At 37.7% G+C, this 25997-nt stretch overlaps 1 protein-coding gene across 3 annotated transcripts in view; it reads right to left on the bottom strand.

Annotated features, from left to right (window-relative positions):
* aass (aminoadipate-semialdehyde synthase) overlaps positions 1 to 25997 on the bottom strand; it is a 49589-nt gene that overhangs the window by 19016 nt on the left and 4576 nt on the right. For 2 of the 3 annotated variants that reach the window (XM_059334601.1, XM_059334600.1), the window contains exons 3-15: positions 25190 to 25366; positions 23407 to 23491; positions 21441 to 21508; positions 21175 to 21321; positions 21008 to 21086; positions 19734 to 19861; positions 17798 to 17946; positions 16717 to 16839; positions 16161 to 16190; positions 12461 to 12572; positions 12243 to 12302; positions 10410 to 10477; positions 857 to 978 (exon numbers count right to left, since the gene is read on the bottom strand). In XM_059334601.1, coding sequence (XP_059190584.1) covers positions 857 to 978; positions 10410 to 10477; positions 12243 to 12302; positions 12461 to 12572; positions 16161 to 16190; positions 16717 to 16839; positions 17798 to 17946; positions 19734 to 19861; positions 21008 to 21086; positions 21175 to 21321; positions 21441 to 21508; positions 23407 to 23491; positions 25190 to 25366 — 1348 coding nt within the window. The remainder of the gene's footprint in view (positions 1 to 856; positions 979 to 10409; positions 10478 to 12242; positions 12303 to 12460; positions 12573 to 16160; positions 16191 to 16716; positions 16840 to 17797; positions 17947 to 19733; positions 19862 to 21007; positions 21087 to 21174; positions 21322 to 21440; positions 21509 to 23406; positions 23492 to 25189; positions 25367 to 25997) is intronic. The other variant, XM_059334602.1, reaches the window with a different exon arrangement.

Below are 25997 nucleotides of genomic sequence, written 5' to 3'. Positions count from 1 at the left end.
AATGTACTTATTTATTCAAGAAGTGCGTTTCCACTATAGTTCAATACCTGGAATGAGGCGGGTCGCCCCATTCCAGGTATTGAACTAAAGAATGAACAGAGATTTCTGTAGGTTCAAGCCCCCCTTCAGCCAGTGAATACCTGTGGGGTGGACATGGATTCAAGTTCTAAGTATCTAGGTGTATATCTGGATAATAAGTTGGACTGGTCCCCAAACACAGAAGCTCTCTACAAAAAGGGGCAGAGCCGCCTCTTTTTCTTCTTGAAGCTCAGATCTCTGGACATGTGTAGTAAGATGCTGCAGATGTTTTATCAGTCTGTGGTGGTAGTGTGTTGTTTTATGCTGCAGTCTGCTGGGGAGGCAGCATCACACACACAGAGATGATCAGACTGGTCTAAAGAGCTGGTTCTGTGGTTGGAGCCAGGTTGGACACACTGGAGGAGGTGGTGGAGAGATGACCTGTCAACATGTTCTAGTCCATCCTGAAATACCCAGATCATCTGCTACACAAAACCTTTATGGAGCAAAAAAACAGCAGTGGACGGCTCCTCTCTCTCTGTTACAGGACGGAGAGATTCAAAAGATCCTTCTCTCCTACAGCCATCAGGCTGTCTCATTCTAACAGAGAGTCTACCAGACTGACTGAATTTACCCTCGGGGATAAATACATTTTTACCATATTGGAAACGCGCCTCAAGATTTACGGTATTTTAACGATCACTTGTGATCATGAGACTGAAAGACACCTGACCGACGAGCCAGCCTTAAGAGAAGTGAAGTCAAGCTTTGAGCTCAGATCATGTTGTTACATACTTCAAACAATAAAACCAGTTTAATGGCTTTAAGACAAACTCACCCACAGTGACCTGGGTCATCTCATCGCGAGTCAAATACTCAACAACGGGTCCAGAGACGTATCCTGAGCCCAGCAGCAGAACACGCTTCATTCCAGCCTTCTTCAAGATCTGAGCCTTCTCCCTGAAGAACATTAAACACAACCACTTAAAACCGCATCATAAAAACGTATAAACTCATAAAAAACAAGTGCTACAATCTCTTCAGGGATTAAAAGTTCATCCACCCAATTTTGACTGTTTACACATTTTGTTTTACTACAGAAAAGCTACAAAAAACGACATGATTTTGGGATCTGAGTTTAAAGTTTCTCTTGCCATTTTTCTGAATGTTTAACTTAACTTGGACTCGAAAAACACAATATTTATGTTCCTTATTTACTTAAAATTTAAAGATACTTCACAAAGTGGTGTCCTCTGTAGAAAAGCAAAGACAGGGGAGAACGCTGGTAAAAAATCCCTGAAATACAATTGAGTTGAAAATATAGAAATTGTGCATAAAAAGCATGTTTGTTTGTGCAAACATTATTTAAACACAACTTAAAAACAATCTAAAATTACATAAACCAATTTTTTAATAACTGCATTTTTTTATAGCTGATGTTGCCGTTTTTTAAATAAGAATCAGTAAAGAAACTAACTGTTGCTTTATATGTTGCTTTTAAATTAATTAAATTAATACTTATGTCTTTGTTTTTTTAATGAATTTGTTACAAATTCAAAGTGGAAGTGAGGCTTTTCTGATTAACTAAATGAACTCAATTAACATTTAAATGTATCGGTATTACAGAGGAGGAGAGACGGACTGATGGAGCAGGAAGAGAGGAAGAGCATGGAGGGGGTCATCCAAAGCATAAAGAGAAAAAAGAAAATTTAATAAAATTAAAAATTAAATAAATGGAAAAAATGCTAAATGTGCAGATTTTGCTGTTTTCATTTTAAAAATAAATAAAATCTATGTCTCACAGTTCACACATATGTCCAAAAAAACACACGTGCCTTTACGGAGTCCTCTTTTGACACTTTAAGTTGTTTTGGGGGGTTTTTGGGCTATAGTCTTAAACTTTTGATCAGCTGATGAACAGCCTACATTTTTGTCTGTTGCTCTTGTTTATTCTTTTTGCATTTCAAAGCTCTACTTACAACATGGTTATGTTGCACCAACGCGAAACGTGAATACTTGTAATTTTTCCCCCTGGTCTTAATATTTTGTTCAGGAGTGTACACATCTCATCTCATGAGGATGTTTAACATGCGATCACTGACAATTCATACGTGAAATATCTGAAAATCCTATTAATAAATAATGTTTTTTTTCATGCATTACTAATTCACATGATGTTCTATTGATACAAATTTGGTGACAGATTTGACTTCTAATAATAGAAATGATTTCAAAAGTCAAGTTAATACAAAAAGAATGATTTTTGAAATATTTATTATAATATAATTTGTATTAACAAAATAAAAACATGGGAAAAGATGTGTGCCAACAATGAATTTAAAAAATGAATACAAAATATTTAATAATTATAAATACTAGTGAGCTTAAACTAATAAAAAAACAGTATGTATTACTTATTAAAATATAAAACTATAATGCTGTGAATACATTAATTTACTGTATACTTACACTTGTTTTGACAATTTTCTATTCTAACTAACAAGCCAAACTTGATTCAGAAATGTGCATGAAAGGTTTTCTGAACATCACTATGATGAAATAGAACAGGACAGAATAAGAAGTTTAGACTCAGACAATGATTGAAAGCCGTGAAGCCTGAAAGCAGAAATGAAAGCCGTGTGATATCACTGAGCCATCAGCTCTTTGGCCCCTTAATTAAACCGAGAGGCCTTCTCCCAACAACTGGATTCAGTTGAAAAGTCTGTGATTTTGCATGCTGGATTATCTTTACACCATAACAACAATAACACCATAATGAAGGCATCACCCCAAGTGACCTGTGGCATTAATATCATACCACCAACCGCCTCAAATCCCCCAGGAGTCAGTCCCCTGGACTCGTTAGCTGTGGTCTAATTAGACGCGTCACCACACACATGCACGAGTCGCAGCGTGACTGGCTGGAGGTCCGACGCCCCGCCTCGTTAATTAAAAAAAAAAAAAAGGGAGAGGTTCCCTCAGTAGGACTTCTCCCTCACTTTACATATCTTAAAGAGCCAAACTCAATCAAAAGGATTAAGATTTGACAGCATGGCTTGTCTGGAAAAATGATACTTAAGATCAATTAGGAAGGAAAGCCATCAAGTCTTAGAGGTGGCCTAAATATGAGAAGCAGAACTGGAGTCTGAAGAAGAGGCTGGAAGCTGTTAATAGAAGACCTGAAGAGTAAATCTGCACTGAGCCTGAACGTTAATAATCTGGAAAAACATTATCGAGTCTGACTGAAGCTGCAGATAAGCAGCGAGTTAAAAGAAGATAAGTTTCTAATCAACTGAGAAATTATTTAAGGAGGTTTTAGAAAATTAATAAGGAATAGAATGCTGAAGATAAACACACAGGGGAGAAGATCAGCTTCAGCGGTGAACCACCTAACTACTACTTTTAACTACTTAATGTCCTTTTATGGGGTTTAATTTACAAACATGCCTAATCAGTTATCATATTTTTTAATGTTGAATCTCGACCGGAAAAGTAACTAAAGTTGTCAGCTGAATGTAGTGGAGTAAAAAGTACAATATTTGCCTCAAAATGTAATCGAGTAGAAGTATTAAGATTCATAAATACTCAAGTACCTCAAAGTTGTACTTAAGTACAGTACTTGAGTAAATGTACTTGGTTACATTCCACTACTGGATATTTCTATTTTTATTTCACATATATTTTTTACATATGAGTGCCAGTACCTCAAGATAAAGTGTTCCTTATTAAATGTTAATTTAAGTTGGAATGTGTTTTTCTTATATTTTATTTTAGAATTTAGGGGATTTCTTTGATCCTAAACTGGCAATGACTTCACTTGTTTGTTTTTTAAGTCACTAAAGCTAAAAAAAAAAAAAAAAGTAACATCCTCCACATGAAATCTTGAATTTCCAAGTATTTCAATGAGTTCCCTAAAAAAGTTTTTTTAGATCAGGTCAGACCAAGCCGTGAGAACTAGGTTGAAAAAATAAATATAGAAATAATAAAAAATGTAACTTTGCAGACCAACAATGCAGGTAAAAACATGGCTGTAATGTCACATAGCTACGGTGGCCCTGAGAGCTCACAGCGCTGTGACTGAAGAAAACACATGCAAATACACAAAACACAAGCAAATTGAGAAAACATCTTCATCAATTTGACAACACAAGAGCAGCATTTAGAAAACACTGCAAAGACCACAACACAACAGACGTGTTTCCGGAGGACACTTAGAAGTGATGCACACGTCTGGATGCACTTGATATTATCACGTTATTTCAAGATAATGACAATTTCACGTTATAAAATTATAATGTGAAATGATCACGTTATTTCAGAATTTTATTTTCATGTTATAACATGATTTTAGCGTTAGCCCGCTAGCCCGTATCAATCACATTTGCAGTTTAAAAAAAATCAAATAAATGAATGGGCCGAAAGCTGATTCAAAGCCTTTCAAAATAAAAGCAAGCATACTGGCAGGAAGTATTTTTCACTCCCCGTGTTTATTTCCTGGGTCTTTATATTATGTATACATTGTGAAAATGTTTATGTGTATTGATGTATTCAATTAAAAATATTTAAAAATTGTATATTTTCCAGTTCAACTGGCTAAGGTGAAAAAATGCAAGAAAATATCAAGATAAAAAAAGACACAAAAACAAAAAAGACAGTCTGGCTGAATACCTGCACTGTCATGACCCTTTGTAGCAGACCTGCACTGTGAGGTCACCTGCACTGTGAAGTCCGGAAGTTGATTTGAAGCCTTTCCAAATAAAAGCGACTCTACCGGAAGCACATATTTTTAGTTCCCGGGATTGTTTCTTGGGTCTTTATTTTATGTATACATTTTATGCGTTTCCTGCAGACCTTATTTGGCCAGACGCCCCGCCCTGCCTGAAATCTGTAGCGCCCGGGCTGGAATGTCGGGCAAATTTAAAAAAAGAAGAAAAAAACGATGCAATGCATGCAAGCGACACGGCGAACTAACTAATGTACCAGCACACATAGATAGATTTGTGTTATAATGAATTAATGTTGATTCTTTAGTGCTGCGAGCAGTGCATTCTGTGCCATATCTCTCTCTATCACACACACACACCTCATGAAGATATTTTGTGGCCCCCACCTTGATATTAAAGTTTAATGTTAGTGCGGTCCCGTGCGGCCCGCGAGTTTTATATGAATGGCACTTGTGTGTGGAAGGTCCCTATATTGCGCAAGCTGGAGCTTTGTTTCACTTGTTTCTATGACGACGTTTACAACAACAACAGCACGGCGGTTAATGAACAGCCCGGTAGCAGTCCTTTAGGTGCTAGCTATACCGCTACTTTCTACCATCTACACTTGTCAGTATGTTCATGTCATCAAAAAAGACATAAATATTGAACGCCAAAAGAAAGGGGACTGCTACGGGACCGTTTATTATCTGCCGTGTTGTTTGTTTGTTGTTATTTCGTATGCTGGCGTACACAGTCTGGCCTTAGTTTTCTGCTGTTACTCCAGATAGTTTTTTTATCCTCTTTAATTGGTTTACACATGAACAAGGAACAGGACTTGCTGTGGTGAGGTTTCACAAAAATAAAACTCTGTGTGCGGGATTAAGCATCACAACATGGCGACCGGTCCGGATCCGTAAAAACGTACATGATACAGCAAATAATAATAATCAACCGATGCAAATAACTTGTACTCACACACAACGAACACTAAGTGATAACAGGCTGTTATGATTAGACTCAGTTTGACTCTGCCGTAACCGACGAGGATGTGCTGCAGCAACGGCGCTCTAAACGGGTATCTTTTCCTCCGGAACTGTTCGTCGTTCATTCGGGTCTACTCGGGTCTTTCCGGTGACGTTCGGCGACGTCCCGAACAGAGCAGAGCAGGGAAGTTTGAACATTAAATAATTTGTATATAAAACCTTTAATAATTCCATGTATGTTATATAAGTAATATTTCTATTTTTATTATAATGATAACTATATTAATACATGACATTAACATATTTATTAATTTTCAATATAAATATCTGTCTCATGTTGCTTTCCTGTATATCTGTTCTGAGAGATATAGATATAGATATATATCTATATATATATATATTCAGAAGAGACAGAAGAAGTTATATGACTGCTAGTAATGACATTTGAGAAGTTTGGATTTTTTTTTTAGCAAAGTTTTTTTGTGGAATACCTGATGCGGCCCAGCCAAATACTGACTCCAGTGGCCCCCAGGTAATTTGAGTTTGAGACCCCTGCTTTAAAGAATGCAATGTACACTGCACTGTATTTGTATTTGATTTGATGTATGATTATACAGTCTATGTAAGGTTGAAGTTGTCTCTCTAAGAGAGTAATAGCTAGAGTGGAATGTTGCAAGTTCCCTGCAATAAAACAGATTGTTGTCAATTCATAATACTTTCTCATCTCCTATTTTAATACTTGTTACACAATAAATAAAATGCTTCAATTGCTATTAGGGATGCTATGATCGGTGATCTGAAATATCGGATCGGCAGGTACTGATTTCAGTAAGATCAGATCAGTGATCAGAACCCAAAATCCTAATTGGAGCATCCCTAGTCTGTTTCTGTTTTCTGAATTTTCTGTTTGCTTTGTGTGCCAAGGGTTCCCAAAGTTATTAGGCCATGACCCCAAAAATAAACAGTTCTTGGGTTGAACCCAAGAAGTTGTTCCGAGGACTGGCTATCAACTAAAATCCAACTTACTCATCTCACAAGAGAAAATGTTGTGTTTGGTATTATTTTGAAAGACGTGAAGTGTGATTTGATTGTAAACAACCTGATTATCCTGGCAAAATTCTTCATCCACACATCCAAATAGAGAAAAAAACAAAAACCCACTTTCTAATGTTTTTAAAAAGACTCTTGTGGACAATCACCTCAGTGCCTTAAAACTAATGACACACAAACATGCACTGTCTCTCCTTGCAGCATATGAAGATCTTAATATATTCATAGATCCCTAATTGTATGATGTATTGACCTGTTTACCTCCTTTTTTTTATCTATTTAAGCTTTTGTTTTTTGTTTTCTTTTTTCTCTTCTCTATATTATTTTATATATATTATTTATTATGTGCCCTGCTGAGAGATGTTACTTGTTGTTAATATGCCATGACATTTTGTACATGATTCTTTGTCAATAAAAAAACAAAACAAAATACATTCCCTGTTGACTAATGCTAATGTTTTATACACATTAATTACAACCAAATTTAATCACCCAAAAAAAAACAAAAAAAACTTGGACGTTCCAACATGACAACGATCCAAAACACAAGGCCAAGTCCACCTGTCATTGGCTGCAGCAGAATAAAGTGAAGGTTGTGGAGGACCATCTCAGTCTCCTGACCTCAATATCACTGAGCAACTCTGGTAGATCTCAAATGTACAGATCATGCAAGAAAGCCCGAAAATTTACAGCAACTGGAGACTTTTTGCCAAGATGAATGGGCAGCTTTACCATCTGAGAAAATAAAGAGCCTCATCCACAACTACCACAAAATCAATCCATGATAAAAAAGCCACGGCGCCACCATCACTGTCATATACTCAATAAATGTGAAATTTTGAGAATCTGATAAAGCATTCAAATGTCTGCTTACTTTTTAAAATCATTCACAATGCTGCAGCTCCCCCCTTGAAAAAATATATTACACTCTGTTCTGAGAAGTCAACAAGAACAACAAGATCTGTTACAAGGGTTGAGTGTCGTGTACCGCAACGCAAAACTGGATTTGGAAAGTCAAATGATTTTCTTGCATTGCCATGGCTCAATGGAATACTCTGCCAACAGACATTATTTCATGTAGAAGTCCCCATGACTTCTCACATCTTGCTAAGTGTTGGCTACTGTCAAGACAAGAGTGTACACATTTATGAATTGTGTGTGTGTATGTGTGTGTGTGTGTGTGTGTTGGGGGGCAGCCTGTCCTGGCCTGTTGAATCTTGCTTCAGTGTTTCCATTTATCTATTTTATATATTGTCTCTTTGCCTTGTTCTGTAATTTTACATAATCATTTTCTTTTTCTATACTAATTAGGGCCACGGGGCAATCGCACCGAGCACTGGCCTCTGCAGCAATAGCTCCCCGAGCACAATTGTTATATTGTGGATTTTTTCTTCTTCCTCTTCCGGACACAATTTCGTCCCGCTAGTAGTCCTACAACTTGAAGAGTTGCAGAAAAAATTATATATCAAAACGTGGTTTGAATTGGGATCGGTGTGCTATTGCTTTTCTCTACGGAATACGAATTTTTATGAAAAACTGCCCAAAATTTTGCATTGAAGTGAATGGGACGGCCAAAAAAAAATGAGCGAAAAAGAACAATAATTGGAGATTTTCAAAATGAATTGTTATAAATCTCTGAAGAATCTCATCATAGTGTACACACACCGGCAGTAGCCCCCGTGGCCCTCTCAGAATTTCCCCTGAGGAAATTTTCTAGTTTTCTATGTATTGTTCCATCAACCTGCCCAGAGACTACCGGTGGAAAATAGCAATCTGCTAGAACCTGCTAGCACAATGCATATTCTCTTGTTGTACAAGATTAATGTCTTATTGTGCGCTGTCCCTGTTTTGAATAAATAAAATAAATTACAAAATTACAAAAAGACTTGAAGCTGTCATTGATGCTAAAGAGTAGCCTGGCTAACACCAGACTAATCACAAATGAGATTAGTCTGGAAACCAGCCATTCATTTCTCCGTAGAGGAGGCGTGGTTTACGATCCTCCGGAGCCGTTTATTGGGCGCTTAGAATGTCTATCAAAATCGTCTGTAGGTAGCTCTTAGCCAATCAGATCAGTTATACCAGATGACGTAGTAGAGCTACAGAAATTGATGTTTGTTGTGTGTGTGTCTGTGTCTGTGAGATAGTGTTGCTTGCTGCTTTGCTTCTCCAGTTCTCGCTTTCTGCGAGATTATTTATTTTCACGCTTTATTCCCCCTCGTGTCATTCAGCCACACACATCCACTGATTTTATGGGCAATAAACAAGCTGCTGCGGGTCTCTCTGCGGCTCCACTGTCCCCCGGCTCGTAGCTAGATCACCGGCGTTACGGTAGCGGGGCTAGTAGCGGGGCTAGTAGCGGGGCTAGTAGCGGCGCTAGTTGGTAGATTAGATTTTTCCCAAATCCTGTCAGAAGCAAGGCTAAAACATCCTTTTTCGCGGTGAAACAGGAGTGTAAAGTCAAACGTTGTTCTTCTTTTAAAATCAACTTTCGCTCTAAACTATTTAAAATACCATCTACAGCTAAAGAGAGTTTTGCGTCGGCTGCAGCCATGTTGGATCCATAGGAAAACTACAACACTACAAGCTTCCGTCTGCCAAGTAGTACGCGTCATCGTCTTGCCGTCCCTCCCCGTTCTGTGATTGGATCCCTAAAACAGGGCTAAGAAACCTCTCTGGTTGCCAGACTGCCTGGAGGTTCGAAATGAAATTCGATCGCGCAAGGCAGTATGGGTATACCCAGGCTAGCTAAAGAGGACAATACAAGGTATTAAGAACTAGGCTATGTAAACTTTTGATCAGGGTCATTGGGGTAGTTTCTGTTGTCATTATGATTTTAAAAGAGTAATCACAGGGATTGGACAATAGGACTGGATAATAAATGGCTTCACCCAACCACTAACCATGAATGAAAGAAAAGTGAAAATGGCCAAGAAATCATAAATTAACATTACATGCTGAAATGAGACAAAACAGGACAGACAGATGGGACAGAAGAGGTGAGGGGGTTTTTAAAGTGAGAAGAAAAGAGGTTTCTACCACTCGATACCAAAGGCTCCAGCGTCTGACGTTGGCTAGCAGCTGCGGCTTATTAGCACGCTAGCCATGCAAGGTGTTAGTGTAGAGGCAGGTTGGCAGAGCAGACAGCAGAGGGCAGCACTGTGCAGGAACAACCACAAGGTCACTGTTAGTCGCTACTATTCCAGCTGACAGCGCTGCCAGCTGGCTGGAGGACTCTAAAACTTCACAAGCTGCAACGCTAAAGAAGGGCGAGTTATTAAAGGGAAACATCAGAAACAGGAGACTAAAAGCAGAAATATTACTTTGTTTTTTTGTAAGCTGCTATTAACTGTAATGATGCAAATCTACAGGTTAGAAGGTTAGCACAGGTGAGCTACGTTGGAACATGACAAACAGCTTTTAAACGTTACCTGTCTCGTAATCTTTACACATTTCATCCATAGATTGGTTGCATTAACTCATCAATGGAACAGGCATGTGCCAAAGTAATTTTTTGACATTTTTATGAATAATTCAAATGAGAGATACGCTGAAAAACAGAATGATCCCCAAACACATAAAAATAGGCTATACATTCGACTAAGATTTAACAGGCATACTTTTAAAATATAAATAAAGTGTGAAACTGTCTTACCTTCTCTCTCGAAGCTTTTCAATGTATTCAAACTTTGGGGTGAGGACTCCGTTTGAGGTGATGACAGCCTGCAAGAACAAACAAATCACACTAAATCTTACTAAATTGTTCATTTTTGCACAACAGAAAAATAAGTCTTGTCATTTAAATGTATTAATAGCGATGGTGGATAATTGAAAATCTAAAATTGATGGAAGTGAGTTTTCCATTTAGATCATCTAAAACAAAAGCAGGATCAGCATTCACTTTCGTGGTGCATTCAGTGCAAGTTTTAAACTCTGAGAAACTCCAGCTGTTGGTGTAAAAAGCTCTTATTTCTCTCAGTTTGTTGTGAATACTTTTAAATTAAATTATTTACCATATTGTCTGTTTGTGGTACATTCCAGAAAAATACGACATTCATGTGATCTGTTGAGCTTTTTGAATTAAGACCTGCTAGCACAGCCTTCAATGCAAAAAGAGTTTAGATTGAAAATTGAACAAATCATGACCTTGAAATGGAAGGTTGTATTAAATCATTGATTGGGAGAATCATGATGCCCCTCGTAGGTAATGAAAGCCTGATTATTGTTGCTAATATTTGCTCAGTAAGGTTGTGATAATGAATTGCTGGCCCATTAAACCTCTGAAGCCCAGGAGATTTTGATTCAAATTTGTCATATTCCTATGCATTAATTTCTGTCTCTGTTTAGCATCTTTCAGTCTGTCCTTACATCACATGCATGGCTCCTTTTTCTCCACAAAAACTTGGCTATCAGTCAGATATTTCTTCTTCTTTCTTTAATTAAAAGTATAAAGATGCCAGGAACCCAAAATACAAACAAAAGACACATGTTTCTATGGAAATGTACCAATTTGTTTTACTATTTATACACACAAAAACAGCATTAAAAAAATAACAAAAAATAAAACTATAGAACATTATTTTTGCATGTAAATTAAAAAAAATAGTAATTCATTGTAGAAAGGAAAATTCACATTTTAAAAATGGTCTAGAAACAGAAATGTCGCACTGTGTGAAAGCCTCAATTCACTAAGCAGGGTTTCACTAAGCACCTTTTCTTATCCTGCTGTATCTTATTTTATCTTATTTGTATTTGTATTTTTATTTCCATTTTCCTGTTTTAATTGACTGTTTTTACTGTTTTCAATTGTGTCTTGCTGTTTTTAATGTTTATGTAAAGCACTTTGAATTACCTTGTGTTGAATTGTGCTATACAAATAAACTTGCTTTGCCTATGATTGCACTTTTTTACTAGCTTTCTCAGTCTATGATATAAATAAAGTTATAACTATAAATAAAACATGTGAAATAGATGGACTCCAGAGGGTTAATTTAAGTTAGAAAATCAAAGGCCCTTTCACACCTACTCCATTTGGACCTTCTGACTTTTCAGTTTGATCCGAACCAAAATTACAGATATGAAACCGATAAAAAGAGGCGGTCTCTGCCAGGATTAAGCTGAGCCATTTTTTTTTTTGATGATGATGATGATGATGATGATGATGATGATTCAGACTTTCGGAACAATTACAGGAGGCTCTGGCAGGCTATTGTCAGGACCGAAAAAGAGGAGCAGGCCTAATCTTCAATTGAAATTAAGTCCAATGACTTAATAAAGACTCAGCTACCAGTACAGCGAGATGTAGGTGACGACGACAGGAAGTATGTCCGTCATGCGTTCTTTTGTGTGTTGCATCCTTAGAATGTCAAACCAAAACTAACCGGATCCAACGTATGAAATGCAACACAAACATGAGCCTTGGTTTTAACTTTCAGGTGTAAAAAATAAGACCTAAAAGCAACTTTACTTGTCTGACTACATGACTTACGTCTCTGACTTGCGGGCTGAAGTCCTCGTCGTCCAGTGGTCTGGTGGCGTCTGAAGGCAGCTGATGATGATACAACACTAAATTTAGGTCCGTCTGTCAGGAAGTTTTATTTACCCCATTGGCCACGTGAAACCCCGCTGCAGCACACTTCCACAAAACACTCAAGCAGAAGGCAGACAGCAGGCAACAACACGAGCTGTTCTATACAAACGTCTTACCATCTCCCAGATGTAGGGGAAGAGTCGGTCTCCAAAGTACTCTGTGGCTCCAATAGGGAGCTGAGCAGGAAGGTTGTCGATGGAGCACATGAGGATGCCGTTTCCCTCCACGCTGCCGGGAGCAGAAGCATTAATATCACTTACATACAGTATAATTAATGTTTACACTCAGAATATATGCAGTCAATAACACACATGCAATTCAACCATTGCACCCTGTAACACCCTTGAATGTAATAATGCCCACAAATGTAATTAACCACAAACGTAATAAACCCCAAAAGTAATAAAAATCTGCAGCTTTTAATGCAATAATCCCACAAACGTAATACTTTTCCACAAACATAATAGCCGCTGCCTGCTACAAACGTAACATGAGATTTTCCACAAATAAAATAACCATTAAGTTTGCAGGGACTTATTAGAATATTGAAAGTTGAAGATTTTCACTTCCCCACAAACGTAATAAGTTCCCACAAGTGTAATAACGCGATTAAAATTGATCATTGTGGTTGTTTGTTTGTTTGTTTGCCTATACACACACTACTAATACTGAACGTGGGTGAAAAAATCCAGCTGCTGGTTCTCGGCTGCGCTATTACACAACGGATGCACGTACGCACGCAAGCAGTATTGTCCTTCATTTTCAGTTCACACAATTATTTTGTGTTTAAACAGATTTATTTCTTTGCATCGGCAATAATCAATAATCAGATTCAATTCAATTCAAATGTATTGGTATGAATGCCACAACAACAAGCAGAGCAGAGAGCCAGCAGCTGGATTTTGCAACCACGGTCAGTATTAGTAGTGTGTATAGGCAAACAAACAACAACAACAACAACAACCATTATTCATTGCGTTATTACATTCGTGGGAAGTTATTACAATATTGAAAGTTAAAGATTTTCACTCCCCCAAAAATGTAATAAGTTCCTGCAAACATAATAGTTATTACATTTGTGGGAAATCACGTGTTACGTTTGTGGGATTATTGCATTAAAAACTGCAGATTTTTATTACGTTATTTTATTACGTTTATTATGGAAATTATTACATTCACGAGCGTTACACACCCTAAAGTGAAAATGAAAGATGAGGATAAAAGTCACAATATTTTTAATCAGGTACTTATTTTTGCCAAAATTACTTTAAAGCTGAGGATCACTGCATTTGCAGCATTTATTACATAATAAAAAAGTGATTAAACATTAATTTATTATTTTTACTCCCTTTGTTATTGTTTTTCAATTTTTCTTGTATTTTTTTTTGTCTATATAACATCTAATCATTCATCCTGTATGTTAGCAGCATCTAATGTTACACCTGAGGCGTGCATCAGGTTTATACAGAAGAGGATTGGAGCCAGGTAGGAGAAAATAATAATGAGAGGAGAATTTTTTTAATTTCATTGTGCAGTTTGAGGAGAAATGTTGAAATGATGAGAATAAGGTTAACTTTTTGTGTCTGGTAAAATTGGAAAGATTCACAGATTGGTTGTTTCCGTGTCAATAAGTCAGAGGAACATTGTTTTCTACCAACAGTTACTGCAGCTACTACGGGATTTACATTAATCTCATAAAATGAGCAATAACCACAATATTTTGGGTGTAGTAGAACTAAAATCCCCCAGCACATAAATGAGATATTCTTGGTAGTAGCTACCATAACTATTGTTTTGAGAAAATCTACTTTTATGTAATTTAGGCAATTTTTTTAAACATACACTAGCGCCAAACAGTTTGGGGTCACCCAAAAACTGTTTTTATTCACGAAATGAGTTACAAAATTAATCGAAAATATTTTAAAGAAATGGACAAGGGTAGAAATAATCATTTGAACCTGTACAAATCTGTAACTTGACCTCTAGACACCCAACTAGTCTGAGGAAGGATCATTTATTGCTTCTCAAATCAGCACAAAACAGTTTTCAGCTGTGCTAGCATAATGCTCAGGTGTTTTAATGATCAATCAGCCTTTCAACACTATAAACGTGGATGAACATTATGTGCCACAGGAGTGATGGATGCTGACAATATATAATAGCTATCCCATAAGAAAATCAACCGTTTCCAGCTTTAATATTCACCACATTCACAATGTCTAAAATGTGTGTCTGTTATTTTAATTTTTTTAAAATGTGCTTTTCTTTCAAAAGTTAGGATATTTCTAAGTGACCCCAAACTTTTGAGCAGGAGTGTATATTATTGAGGAAAATCAGGTTGCAGCTAGCAGTCTACTTTACCAAACTCAAAAAGTTTACCTTATTTTCGACATTTCAACTTTTTTCTCGAAGTTTAAAAGGCTTTTTTTCCTCTTTTCATTGTTAATCCTCTTTTGTAGGTCTACACTCCTCACTCTAGCCATGGGATGGGCAACTTAAATGCTGGAGGACAATTTTTCATCGACATTACCACAGGGCCACATATAGGACCGTGCACTTAAAAAGATATGATGAAACTGCAATTTTAACAGTGCAGTAACTTAACATATTTCATGCTGAAATGCATGTATAACAGTATAAATAGGAATACAAAAGGTTTGAAGCAAATAAACAATAACCACTTACTGTGATTTCTTTTTTTTTCAGTGCAAGAACAGCAGACCAACATTAATTGCAAGAAGTAATTTTGTGCATTTTTTTACTGCACTTTTAAGATTTCATGCTCAAATGCACGTAGTTGTACTGAGGGCCACTTCAAGTGACGGTGCAGGCTGTATGTGGCCCCCGGGCCTCCAGTTGCCCATCCCTGCTCTAGCCCCTTTCATATTGCCAATTCATGCCGGGACATTTACGGCTCTGTAACGTCTCGCCTCCACTATGAACGTGCCCGAAGCGGGAATCGGGGCACCATGAACAGGCCATGGGGGCGAAGTAGCATATTTGACGTTGCATGTGACGTCTGACACACACCTCCCACTTGGTCCGACAGACAGTGTGGCCGCCGTTGCTAACTGTGCACAGCGTCCTCTGCTCATTGTAAACAAACCAGCACCGCTAATTGAGTGTCCGGTGCTTGTTGTAAACAAACGGAGGTCGCTAACTGAACACAGACTGCTGCAGCACATACACACTGTACTGCTACAGAGCTAACTGTTAGCCTATTAGCACAGTGCTACTGTGCAGCACTGCAGCTGCTCTGACTATCGTCTCCTCCCACCTCGTTCCGCGACGCCAGACTGCACTATGAAAGGGCACGAATATCAAGCCAGCACGGGATCACTATGAACGCCTTAAGGCTAAAAGCCGCCACAGATCTTTCTGGTAATATAGAGGGACATTTGCGGGGCGATGCTATGAAAGGGGATTCTGCAGGATTTATACATGACGAGATGCAGAACTAGGGCTGGGAGGATTATGCGATGGATCCCCAACACTCCAACAACAAACTTTTCTAACCTCTCCACTTGTAACATCTCTAACAATATAAAATAAATGATACCAAAATTGTTTCTGAAACTGAAAATATGAATTATAAAAAATAACATATTCCACAGTGGAAATTTGGTGGTTTCTTAAACACAACTGAGGAAAAGATTTTGGCATTTTTCCCACTCTATAAGATAGTGACAAGAGAAAATGAAAAGAGGGAGACAGAGGGGGAGACATGCAGCGAAGGGACCCCGGGCCGGACTCAAACCCAGGTCTGCTGCGACAGGGACTCAGCCTGGCGCCCCAACTCATCCAGTTCTATTATACCTCACAGCCTCGAGGTAGGGAAGCCCATTGCTGCAAATATGATGAAAAATATATATGGAAACACTTTACCAAAGTATGACTAAGTATTTTTCAAATAATGACGTACTATATAAAAATAATGAGGAATTAAAAAATATATTTAAAAAATATATTTATATTATTTAATATTGTATATATATTTAAAAAAAATACATATATAAATTTAGTTCATATATAGTTATAGAATTACAAGACTACATTTTCATCTTGTTTTTCTTTTACCCTAATCATACAGATCAGATCTAAAAAAAAATGTAAAAATATATTTAAAAAAATATATTTATATTATTTAATATTGTATATATATTTTAAAAAACACATATATCAATTTTGTTCGGATCGATTTAAGGAAGTTCCTCATTATAATGATGATATATACAGTATATATATATACACAGTATATATATTAATTTTCAAATCACTCAAATCACTTTTTTAAAATCACAAGATAAACACAATGATCCAGAGGAGAGTTTGATCAACAGGTGAATGCACATGTCAGAGGTGAGGACTGTACCTGTCGTGATCTATATGCTGGTCGGCGTCGTACATACAGAAGGGCTTGTCGATGGTGGTGCACTCGTTCATGAACTCTATAGATCCTCCGGTGTCAGCAGATATGTCACAGATGGCCAGCAGCCTGAGAAAAGAGAGGGGAGATGGTGTTCAGGAGGTCAGAGCAACAGGCTGAACAGTCTCTCCGGTAAACATGACTGAAGATAAGAGCTGTGACCTTTGACCTCTGTGGAGATACAGTAGCTACCACACTGCATTTCTATGTTCATTGTCACATTTACTGAGAGGTTGAGGAGGTCTGATGGAAAAATTACTTCCCCTGTGAGGCTGTAATGCACCATCCACACAGTTAAAAACTATATTTTGTCACACGCTATACATTTATAAAAGCTTGACTGGGTCCAGTTAGATGTCTGAGAGGACAACTCCAAATGTTTGAATATTTTTTTATGCTTTTAGGTTGTAGATAGTCCTCTTTACAAATAGAAATGTTTGAAGGATTGGTTTTGTACTTGGAGAACAAAATATATAATAATAGAAGAAATCAGTAGGTCTGTCACCATAACTATTTTTGTTGGACTATATATGGTCCCAGAAATTATTCAGATAAAAGATATTGCAATTTTAAGACCAATTTTTGCAATTAATGATAATATATTAGGATTATAATGCAAGTACAGCTTTTCAAAGAGGATTAAACTTTTAATACTTAGGAGTAGTCACACAAGTGTGAAAATCTTTTTAAATATACTCACTAAATAAAAGAACGGAGCACAAATAATTTTTTATTTCTGTGTATTTAGCTTATAATCTTATTATAGTCATAAAACCTGCTGTATGTCAAACATCATGTTAGCTTAAATGTTGGTGACATTATTAAGTAAACAAACCTGCATGGAAACACAACCATAGATCATACGATGAGTCAATATTGTAATGATCACATCATTGGTAAAACAAACTTGAAGCTCAGTATCAGCTGATTTAAATAAGAACAGGTTCCAGTTTCTGTGTCATGTGCACAGTAATAATGCCTGGAACAAGCTGGAGAGCTTTGCTTTATTCCAACACGATGCTCTCACCTGTGTGGGAGCCCTGGTGATCCCTCTGTGGTCTGAGGCGAGCCTTTGAGAGGTCGCATCAGCTTCTGGGCATCCAGTCGTCTGAGGAGTCGGGGGGTGTGGGGGTCCCAGTAAATACCGTTGATAAGACAGGTTGTGTAGGGCGCCACCTGTGGTTCAGAGACAAGGTTTTTACCATTAGGATACGCTGAAGAGTGCTCTTTTCAATGTGATGACAGATGGTCAGAAAGTTGGACAGGCTGACAGCATATGAAAGGAAATCTTGTCTTTAAACTAATATTCACAGATTGTTATTTTCACAATTGTTTTATCTTGTTTGCAGGATATATATTTATAAAAGCAAGACGCATCTGTGTGTGTGTGTGTGTGTGTGTGTGTGTGTGTGTGTGTGTGTGTGTGTGTGTGTGTGTGTGTGTGTCTAGTTCATATCTCTCTGTCCGCATGGCAAGAAGGTGTGCATCCTCGATTTTGAAGATTTTTGAATTCATTTTTTAAAATATCATTATTTACGTAGGACGTGTTTCGGCATTACGCCATTTCTGATCAGACGCCTTTTAGGCGAGCTCCGCCCCATTGTGTGATAGGCCTCCACCTGGTCACTAACACAATTCACTCTGGATTGGAAGTCTATTTAGCCTACCTATCTTTAGGAGTTTTAAACTGCGCTACAAGGTTTGATTTTCCAATAATATTCTAATAGTTTCCAGCGAATATCAATGTTCAATGTGTATTTGCTGGATGGTGTGGTACCTTATGAAAAGTAAGTGTTTTATGGAGTTGCAGACGTTGTAGTGGTCTGCATGTAATGTTTAAATTCTGTTATTCGCGATTAGCATGCTAAGCTGAGTTTTAGCTTTATTCACTTCTTATGTTGCATTACTATGTAATTCAGGGATGCTTTCATGTTGCTTTGCATAATGCCCATAATCATTTGCTATGAATCATTTGATAATATAGCATATCAGCTAATTGGGTTTGTGTTAATATACTTTTAGTGCAGCATACTGCGTGATGTGCATGTATGTATCTCATGATTAGCATGCTAACAAATACATGCTTCCTACGGGCACTGCACTAGTCTAAATAAAAACTTTCAAAGCATCAGCGATGTAACTTTTTGATAGAACAATTTTGTTCCTGGAAATACTCACTGCATGCAGTGATAGCGGAGGTCAAGCAATCAGCCTGTTCAGAACAGGCGCATTTTGAATGTTTTGGTTTGGCTTTGGGCTGTTGGCCAAACAAGACGTGACTGTGAAGTATTTGTAATGATCATTTTCTAACATTTATAGACCAAACTATTTGAATAAACAGTAAATACAACTGCATGTTTTTAGATTCTAAAACTGGCTTCATATGGTCTATAAAAACAACTTGATATTTGATAAAATGCTTTACCTGCAGGTAAAGCATTTTTCAAGGAACAAAATGGTGCCAAGTGAAGTTGGTTTGTTTTGTGGTGGAATTGTGGTTGTAGTTGTAGTTTCGTGAACCTGTCAGCTGGCTAGAACTATCTATTCTACGATCAGAACCGGACAGAATTCCGACACCGGAGCTCAGCGAGTAAGCAGCATCCACTACACTACTTCGTACAACTTAATGTCCAAAACCCTGAACTATCCCTTTAAAATAATGTATATTGTTCAACCTAAATAAAATGTATATTTTTCATTAGTTCTTGTAGGATTACTGAGCAGGTAGATGCATTGGTTCAGTCTGTTTAAAGTCCTTTCAGCCAGTCTGTGATGAAACAACAAAGTCAACAGGATCACAGCTGGCATCAATTGTGTAACAGCAACCCAGCTCTGCCAGCCAGCAGCTGTTTAGTGCTGATGACTGAAATAGAGGACGGGGCCTCTGAGGGACTGGCAGGAGCAGGTGGGAGTGTTGTAACTGGGGGTTGTGGTGGTGGTGGGATAGAAGCAGGCAGACTCACGCTGGTCCTAAAGTGTGAGGTGTAAAGTTCCGGATGATCCTCGTACTCCATGGGGTCATAAATGCCGTCGCTCTTCCTCATCAGGTGGTGATGACGGCTCAGAACGGTGGCGTACACTTTGCTCATATCTGATAAGAAAACAACAACACACTGTAAACGATCATATCCGCATTTATATTTAAATAACTAACTCATAATTTGAAAAAGTGCCTGCATTCTTTATAATGGCCAGCATACTGGCTGCAAAATTAGTCAGGTTGTATACAATTCTATGAGGAAATGACCCTACTTCTCACATGATTAATTACCTCAGTAAACATTTTCATTAACCCTCTGAACCCCAACAAGCCATTATATTATTTCACAATAATATACAATAAACTCTGCAGCTCTATGGAATCAGCACAATCCTGACTAGAAGTGGGAATAACTCAAAGATGTCTTTTGTGTACAATAACAAAAAAGAGAAAAAGTTGAATTTCTCTGATGAATTATTAAAAAAAATTGAATAAAATGGTACAACAACACAAGTGAATATTGTAAAAAAAATTGCACATGCTTTATATATCATTGTCATGTATCCAGCCTCTCCTGTCCCCTCCTCTCGGCTCTGTGTAAATGGTAGTTAAATGGACCTGCACTTATATAGCACTTTTCTAGTCACTTTGCGACCACTCAAAGGGCTTTACACTACAGACTGACTCATTCATTCGTTCACACACACATTCATACTGGTGGCAGAGGTTACCCTAAACGGTGCCACCTGCCACCATTGGGAATTCATTCACACACCGATGAACGCAGCATCGGGAGCAATTTGGGGTTCAGTATGTTGCTCAAGGATACTTCGACATGTAGGCTGCCATGGTCAGGGATCAAACCACCAACCCTCCCATCGGTGGGCAACCCGCTCTACCAAGTGAGCCACAGTGAATATTTGTTACTTGACCGTTCATCTCAGTAGAATCAATCATGGCTTCACAGTGTCGCTGAGAAGCAGAATTTAACGTTTTTAACAGGATCTAGTTATTCCAAACGGTTTATTTTTGGTGACGCTTTAAATAAGACATGTAGAATAAAGTGATTTTTGAAGAAATATCAAAATTTCGAACGTTGACTTGTTTACTTTTTGTAATGGTATTGTTTGTAACCTATGATCCGTTCAAGGACCGTCGGAAAGTTCAAACTCTGACGACGGAGGGGGTTCAGGGGATTATTACAATAATACATGAACAGAACAACAAACCACAAAGTTAAGCTGAGGAATTTCTTACCTCCCGTCTCAGAGACTGCCTTTAACTCGTGAGGTTCAACATATTCAACAGGAAGCTCGTTCAGGATGTCTTGTGCTCCCTGCAGGAAGAAGAGAGGAGCACCATAATAAGCAATAATTGCTGGGATGTGTGTATTTTCTTTTGCTTTGAGTTTAAGCTTGTTGTACCTTGGAGACGTTGCCGGTACCGGTGAAACAGAACGTCACAGGGCCGATAGATTTGGGCATGAGCCCTGTGGAAATCTCATACCCACAATCCCTCACTGCCTGGATGGCCTGGCTGACGTTCCTGTAGTTATGAGCCATGCCAATGTGCTATGAACCACAGAGAGACCGGAAGCGATGGGAGAAGAATCACACGGAGGCACAGGAATTTGTTTTCCATATCACATCGTTTTGTTTTTGGGTCAAAGTTGTAAAGAATGTTATCTTACCATGAAGGGAGTGTGGTGCCCAAGGGCCAGGAAGCGCAGCCCCAAACCGTGCAGGATGTTAATCATTCCTGATAAAATACAACATTCATTCTGATTAGACACTATTTTGACATGAAATACTGACCCAAAAATTTTTTTTACAATTACCTGGAGACTCATTTATCACAGTAATACTGGATTTCTGTAAATATACTTTTAATTTCCCACAGCAGGCTCAAAATCTAAGCAACTTAAAGTTCCACTGGGTTGTTTTCATGTCTGTGTTCTTTTCTGTGACTTTTATTTGATTGTTTTATTCTGCTGCAAATCCAAGTGTCTCAGTACATGTACTCCTCAGTTTAATGCTAGACAATGTTTCCATTAGTTTAGTTGTGAATATTTAAATATTTTGGTGGAAAGCCAGACCAGTGGTGGAAGAAGTATTCAGATCCCTTATTTAAGTAAAAGTACTAGTACCACACTGCAAAATTACTCCACTACAAGTAAAACTCCTGCATTCAAAACTTATATTTTTAAACTTTAATATTATTATACTTCTGGCAAATTGGGGCTTTGTCATATTCTAAAACTCACCATGTTTGGAATATACGTCAATCTCTGGTGAAACGTATGTATTCTAGTGTTCGCGGAAATGGACGTGACTCACTAGCGCCCCCTAGAACATTTCAAAAGAGCTTTACAATATCGGAAATTTTCAGATACAGACCAGAAATTTAGTACATACGTCTATCATGGGAAGACGCACCAAAAAGTCTCAAGAACCGATTTCCGAAAACAAACAGGAAGTCGGCCATCTTGGATTGACTCTCGCATTTTTGTCATTTTTCACCATTTTTCGCCATTTCCACTTCACATACTTCAGCAAACTCCTCCTACAGATTCAATATTTTATTTTATTTTATTATTTTATTATTAAAAGCTTTGCAGACTGTCACACTATGTGGGCTTTGCGGCAAAATAAGCCGTTTCACCATAAAACACGATTGTTATAATTTTGCCATACTTTGTCTGATTTATTCCAAACCCCTTATCATTAGCCACGCCCCATTTTCATAACTAATGAACTGTCATAGAGACTTGTAAGAGATATTGTTGCACACTGCAGAGACTACCTAAATCGCTTGCTTCGCCTATTTACGCTAGCCACGCCCCCTTTCACAACTCATCAGCCATTTGTCGTACATTCTTTTCAGAGGAATCGCTGCACTCGCCACAGTCCCTATTTCATTGGTATCACCTTGCCCTGCCCCATTAACTTGGCCACGTCCCTTTTCACGTAAACCGAGGCCATTTTGTCATAGATTCGAAACGCTTGACCTGGTGTGGCTGGCTACCCCGATAGCTCCACTCTGCTCGGGCCCGTTCATCGCTGCTTGCAGCTTTATTATTATTAATTGTTTTTTAATTACTATAAATATTTTGTTTGTTTTTAACATCAATTAATCAAATTATCATGAATTAAAGAATAACATCGCCACATGCCAAAGAAAAAATAATTAAGACCATTCATTTATATTTTCATGCATTTTTCAGTTAAAATCAAAAGTGTTTTTTTACAGGGTTTGACTAATGCCTGGAACAACCATTGCCATCCCATAATGTTCTTATGCAATGAAAAACATTGTTCACTACTCCAGGAAATAGGACAAACCTTTAAGTAGGTGTCCATTGTCAGAACACCCTGCAGCCAATCAGAAATGAGTATTCACCCAGACCCTGGTTAATAAAGTTGAATCTAATACAAACAGGTCAAAGAGATGTTGACATAAGTCTGACTGATGAAATGGTGATGGTCCAGCTGACTCAAATAGAAATGTTTAAACAGAGATCACGTCTCTGCCGGTGTAATCTATTTAGATTCAGGTTCTGATCTTTAGTCTTACATTAGTTTCACAATAGCTGACCTAATGGAACCACTGACCAGTTTAGGAACACTGCAAATCTGTGTTTTTAGAGGTTTTCGCACCTGCAACACCAGCCCACTGACCGAACGCCACGATCCGAAAGCCGTTAGCATCGACCATCTTCTCGTAGTCGATCAGGCGAACCTCCTGGGAACACAGAATTCATTTTGTTAGAGTTTTTGAAGAGTTCTGTTGAAGGAAAGGGCTACACGGTGGTGTAGTGGTCAGCCTCACAGAAAGAGGGTCACAGGTTCAAAATGTTCTCCCCAGGTTTCTCTCAGGGTCCTCCAGCTTCCTCACACTGTCCAAAACATGCAGCTTAGCTTTAATTGGTGACTCTAAGTTGCCCGTAGGCATCAGCTCCAGCACAGACAGACCACCTGCCGCACACATTTTATTTTACATCAATATAAAAGACAAAACACTCATACTCACCTCTGAGCAAGGTTATAGAAGTTTTGGATTTTTTATTTGTCTTTGTTTTAATTCCGTTATGAATTTTTGTTTTCAAATTCAGTTAGTTTTAATTCGTTTTTAGAGTGAGTTTGCTAGTTTTAGTTTAGTTTTTGTGTTAGTTTTTTTTTAATGGGCTATGTGTTGGGTGCGAGATTCAAAGAGGTCATAATAAATTTTGCCTTTATTTCCTTTGTCTTATCCATCTCAGCCCCAATGAGGTTATTAACTCTTACAGTTCCGGGTGTTTTGAATTTTGGTCGGAGTGTAGACATCCCAGTCTCAGTAAACATATTTACCATGTGTTCCTGCATGTTCACTAACAGAATCCTCTTTCTAATAGAACGACTGGATTATGTATGAATTAAGTTGACAAAGACAAAAACAAAGGAGGTTTTCATTATAATTTAGTTAGTTTTGTAGCCTCATAATACAGTTTCAGTAAGTTGTTGTTTTTTTTAAAAACTCATTTTTATTTTTATTTCAGTTAAAGAAAATGTTTTTTCAATTCTAGTTTTCTATATTTCGTTAGTTTTTGTAAATTATAATAACCTTGCCTCTGAGGGACCGTAATCAACTATCAGAATCAACTCACAGCAGACACTTTGACCTGAGGTGCTGCTTACATTGCATTAAGGTAAACTTTTTTCAGCTCACTGGTGCTTCTTGACCCTTTGCTGCTGCATGTGTGACTGCATAAACCGTGCATGCAGTTGAAACAGGAGAGCCATGCAAACAAAACAAGTTACAGTAACAAGGTTAAACAGTGCATGCAAACACAAGTGTCACAATTCTCCAGCGTCACAATTTGATTGGAGGTTGGATCAAGTGTGATATGAAATACACTAAGGCCATGTGGTCAAATTTTTGCTTTTGCTAATTGACACTAAAAGCTCATTTTGATTGATTTTCAATCTAGAATTTAAATAGAAAAGGCCCTATACTGAACAGCTTGCACAGGCCTCTGACACAAACTTGTAGTTTTGGGCTGCATGAATAAACTTTACTTTAAATTCACTGTGACTTTAGAGAGCAGAAAGTGAGATTTATTCAACAGAGTTGTGTCACAAAAGTCTGCACTCTCCCCAACGAGTGTGCAACACACAGCAGAAATGGGACAGTTACACATGATGGGAAAGATGCAATGAAATGTCAAAGAGTGGTGAACCAGCTGCAGCGACTGACTGGGATAAAATGTAATAAATCTTACGCAACATATATTACTTGGTATTTTTTTACGCATGAAATGGGTAATAGCCTTTCAGATTTGGAAAGAGGAGACAGTTTTCTGCTCTACGATCTACAGAGATAGGGCACTACTGTAATTTGCAAAAAGTGACCTTTATATTTCAGGAGTGCAGGGTGTTTTAAGGATTTTTTGAGTGTTCTCACCTTTTTCAGCAGGTCCTCCAGAAGCCCCATGTTGGCCTCCTGAGCTTTGATTGTGTGGGAAAAAAAAGCGTATGTCTTCCTGGGAATTATCTTCTCCTCCGGCGGCCTCTTCACTCCGATTATCAGAGACGCCTCCGAGAGGTCCTCCTGAACAACAGCCCCGGACCTTATGTAGTACTGCAAACAGAGCGCGGGCTGAATGAGACGGCTGGCAGGAAATATCATATAGCTTTAACTTTTTCATTTGGGTGACATATTCCAATATTTCCACTAGTAATAAACACATCAGATAACAAAAAGTAAGATAAGCATTTATTCAGATAGCCTAAATTCACATTGTAGAATCACAAATGACCAGCTGGCAAGTCAAAACTATTTAAATAAAATAATAAAAAGGTATGATGAAAGAGAATTGTGGAAAAATACATTTAAAAATCCACTACTGCATCTCCACCCAACATGATGTGTTGATGTGTGTACTAATACAAGTATAGGTATATGCATGAATAACACATGTTTACATACATATGTCTATAACATATGTGTACAACTGAACACCCTATATACAATAACAATACAACACCAATAAGTACATTAAACAGAAAAAGTACAAACACACACACATGCACACACAAACAAACATATAATTAATAAAAAAATATTTTTATATATTGGTACACACACACACACCCACACACACATATATATATATATATATATATATATATATATATATATATATATATATATATATATATAAAATGTATACTTTTATATTATTAAAAATATACTATTTTTTAATAACAAA

The sequence above is a fragment of the Centropristis striata genome, chromosome 6 (assembly GCF_030273125.1).
Source record: "Centropristis striata isolate RG_2023a ecotype Rhode Island chromosome 6, C.striata_1.0, whole genome shotgun sequence".
In the NCBI taxonomy this organism is placed as follows: domain Eukaryota; kingdom Metazoa; phylum Chordata; class Actinopteri; order Perciformes; family Serranidae; genus Centropristis; species Centropristis striata.
The sequence above is the reverse complement of the archived record's forward strand: the minus strand, read 5'-3'. Positions and strand labels throughout refer to the sequence as shown.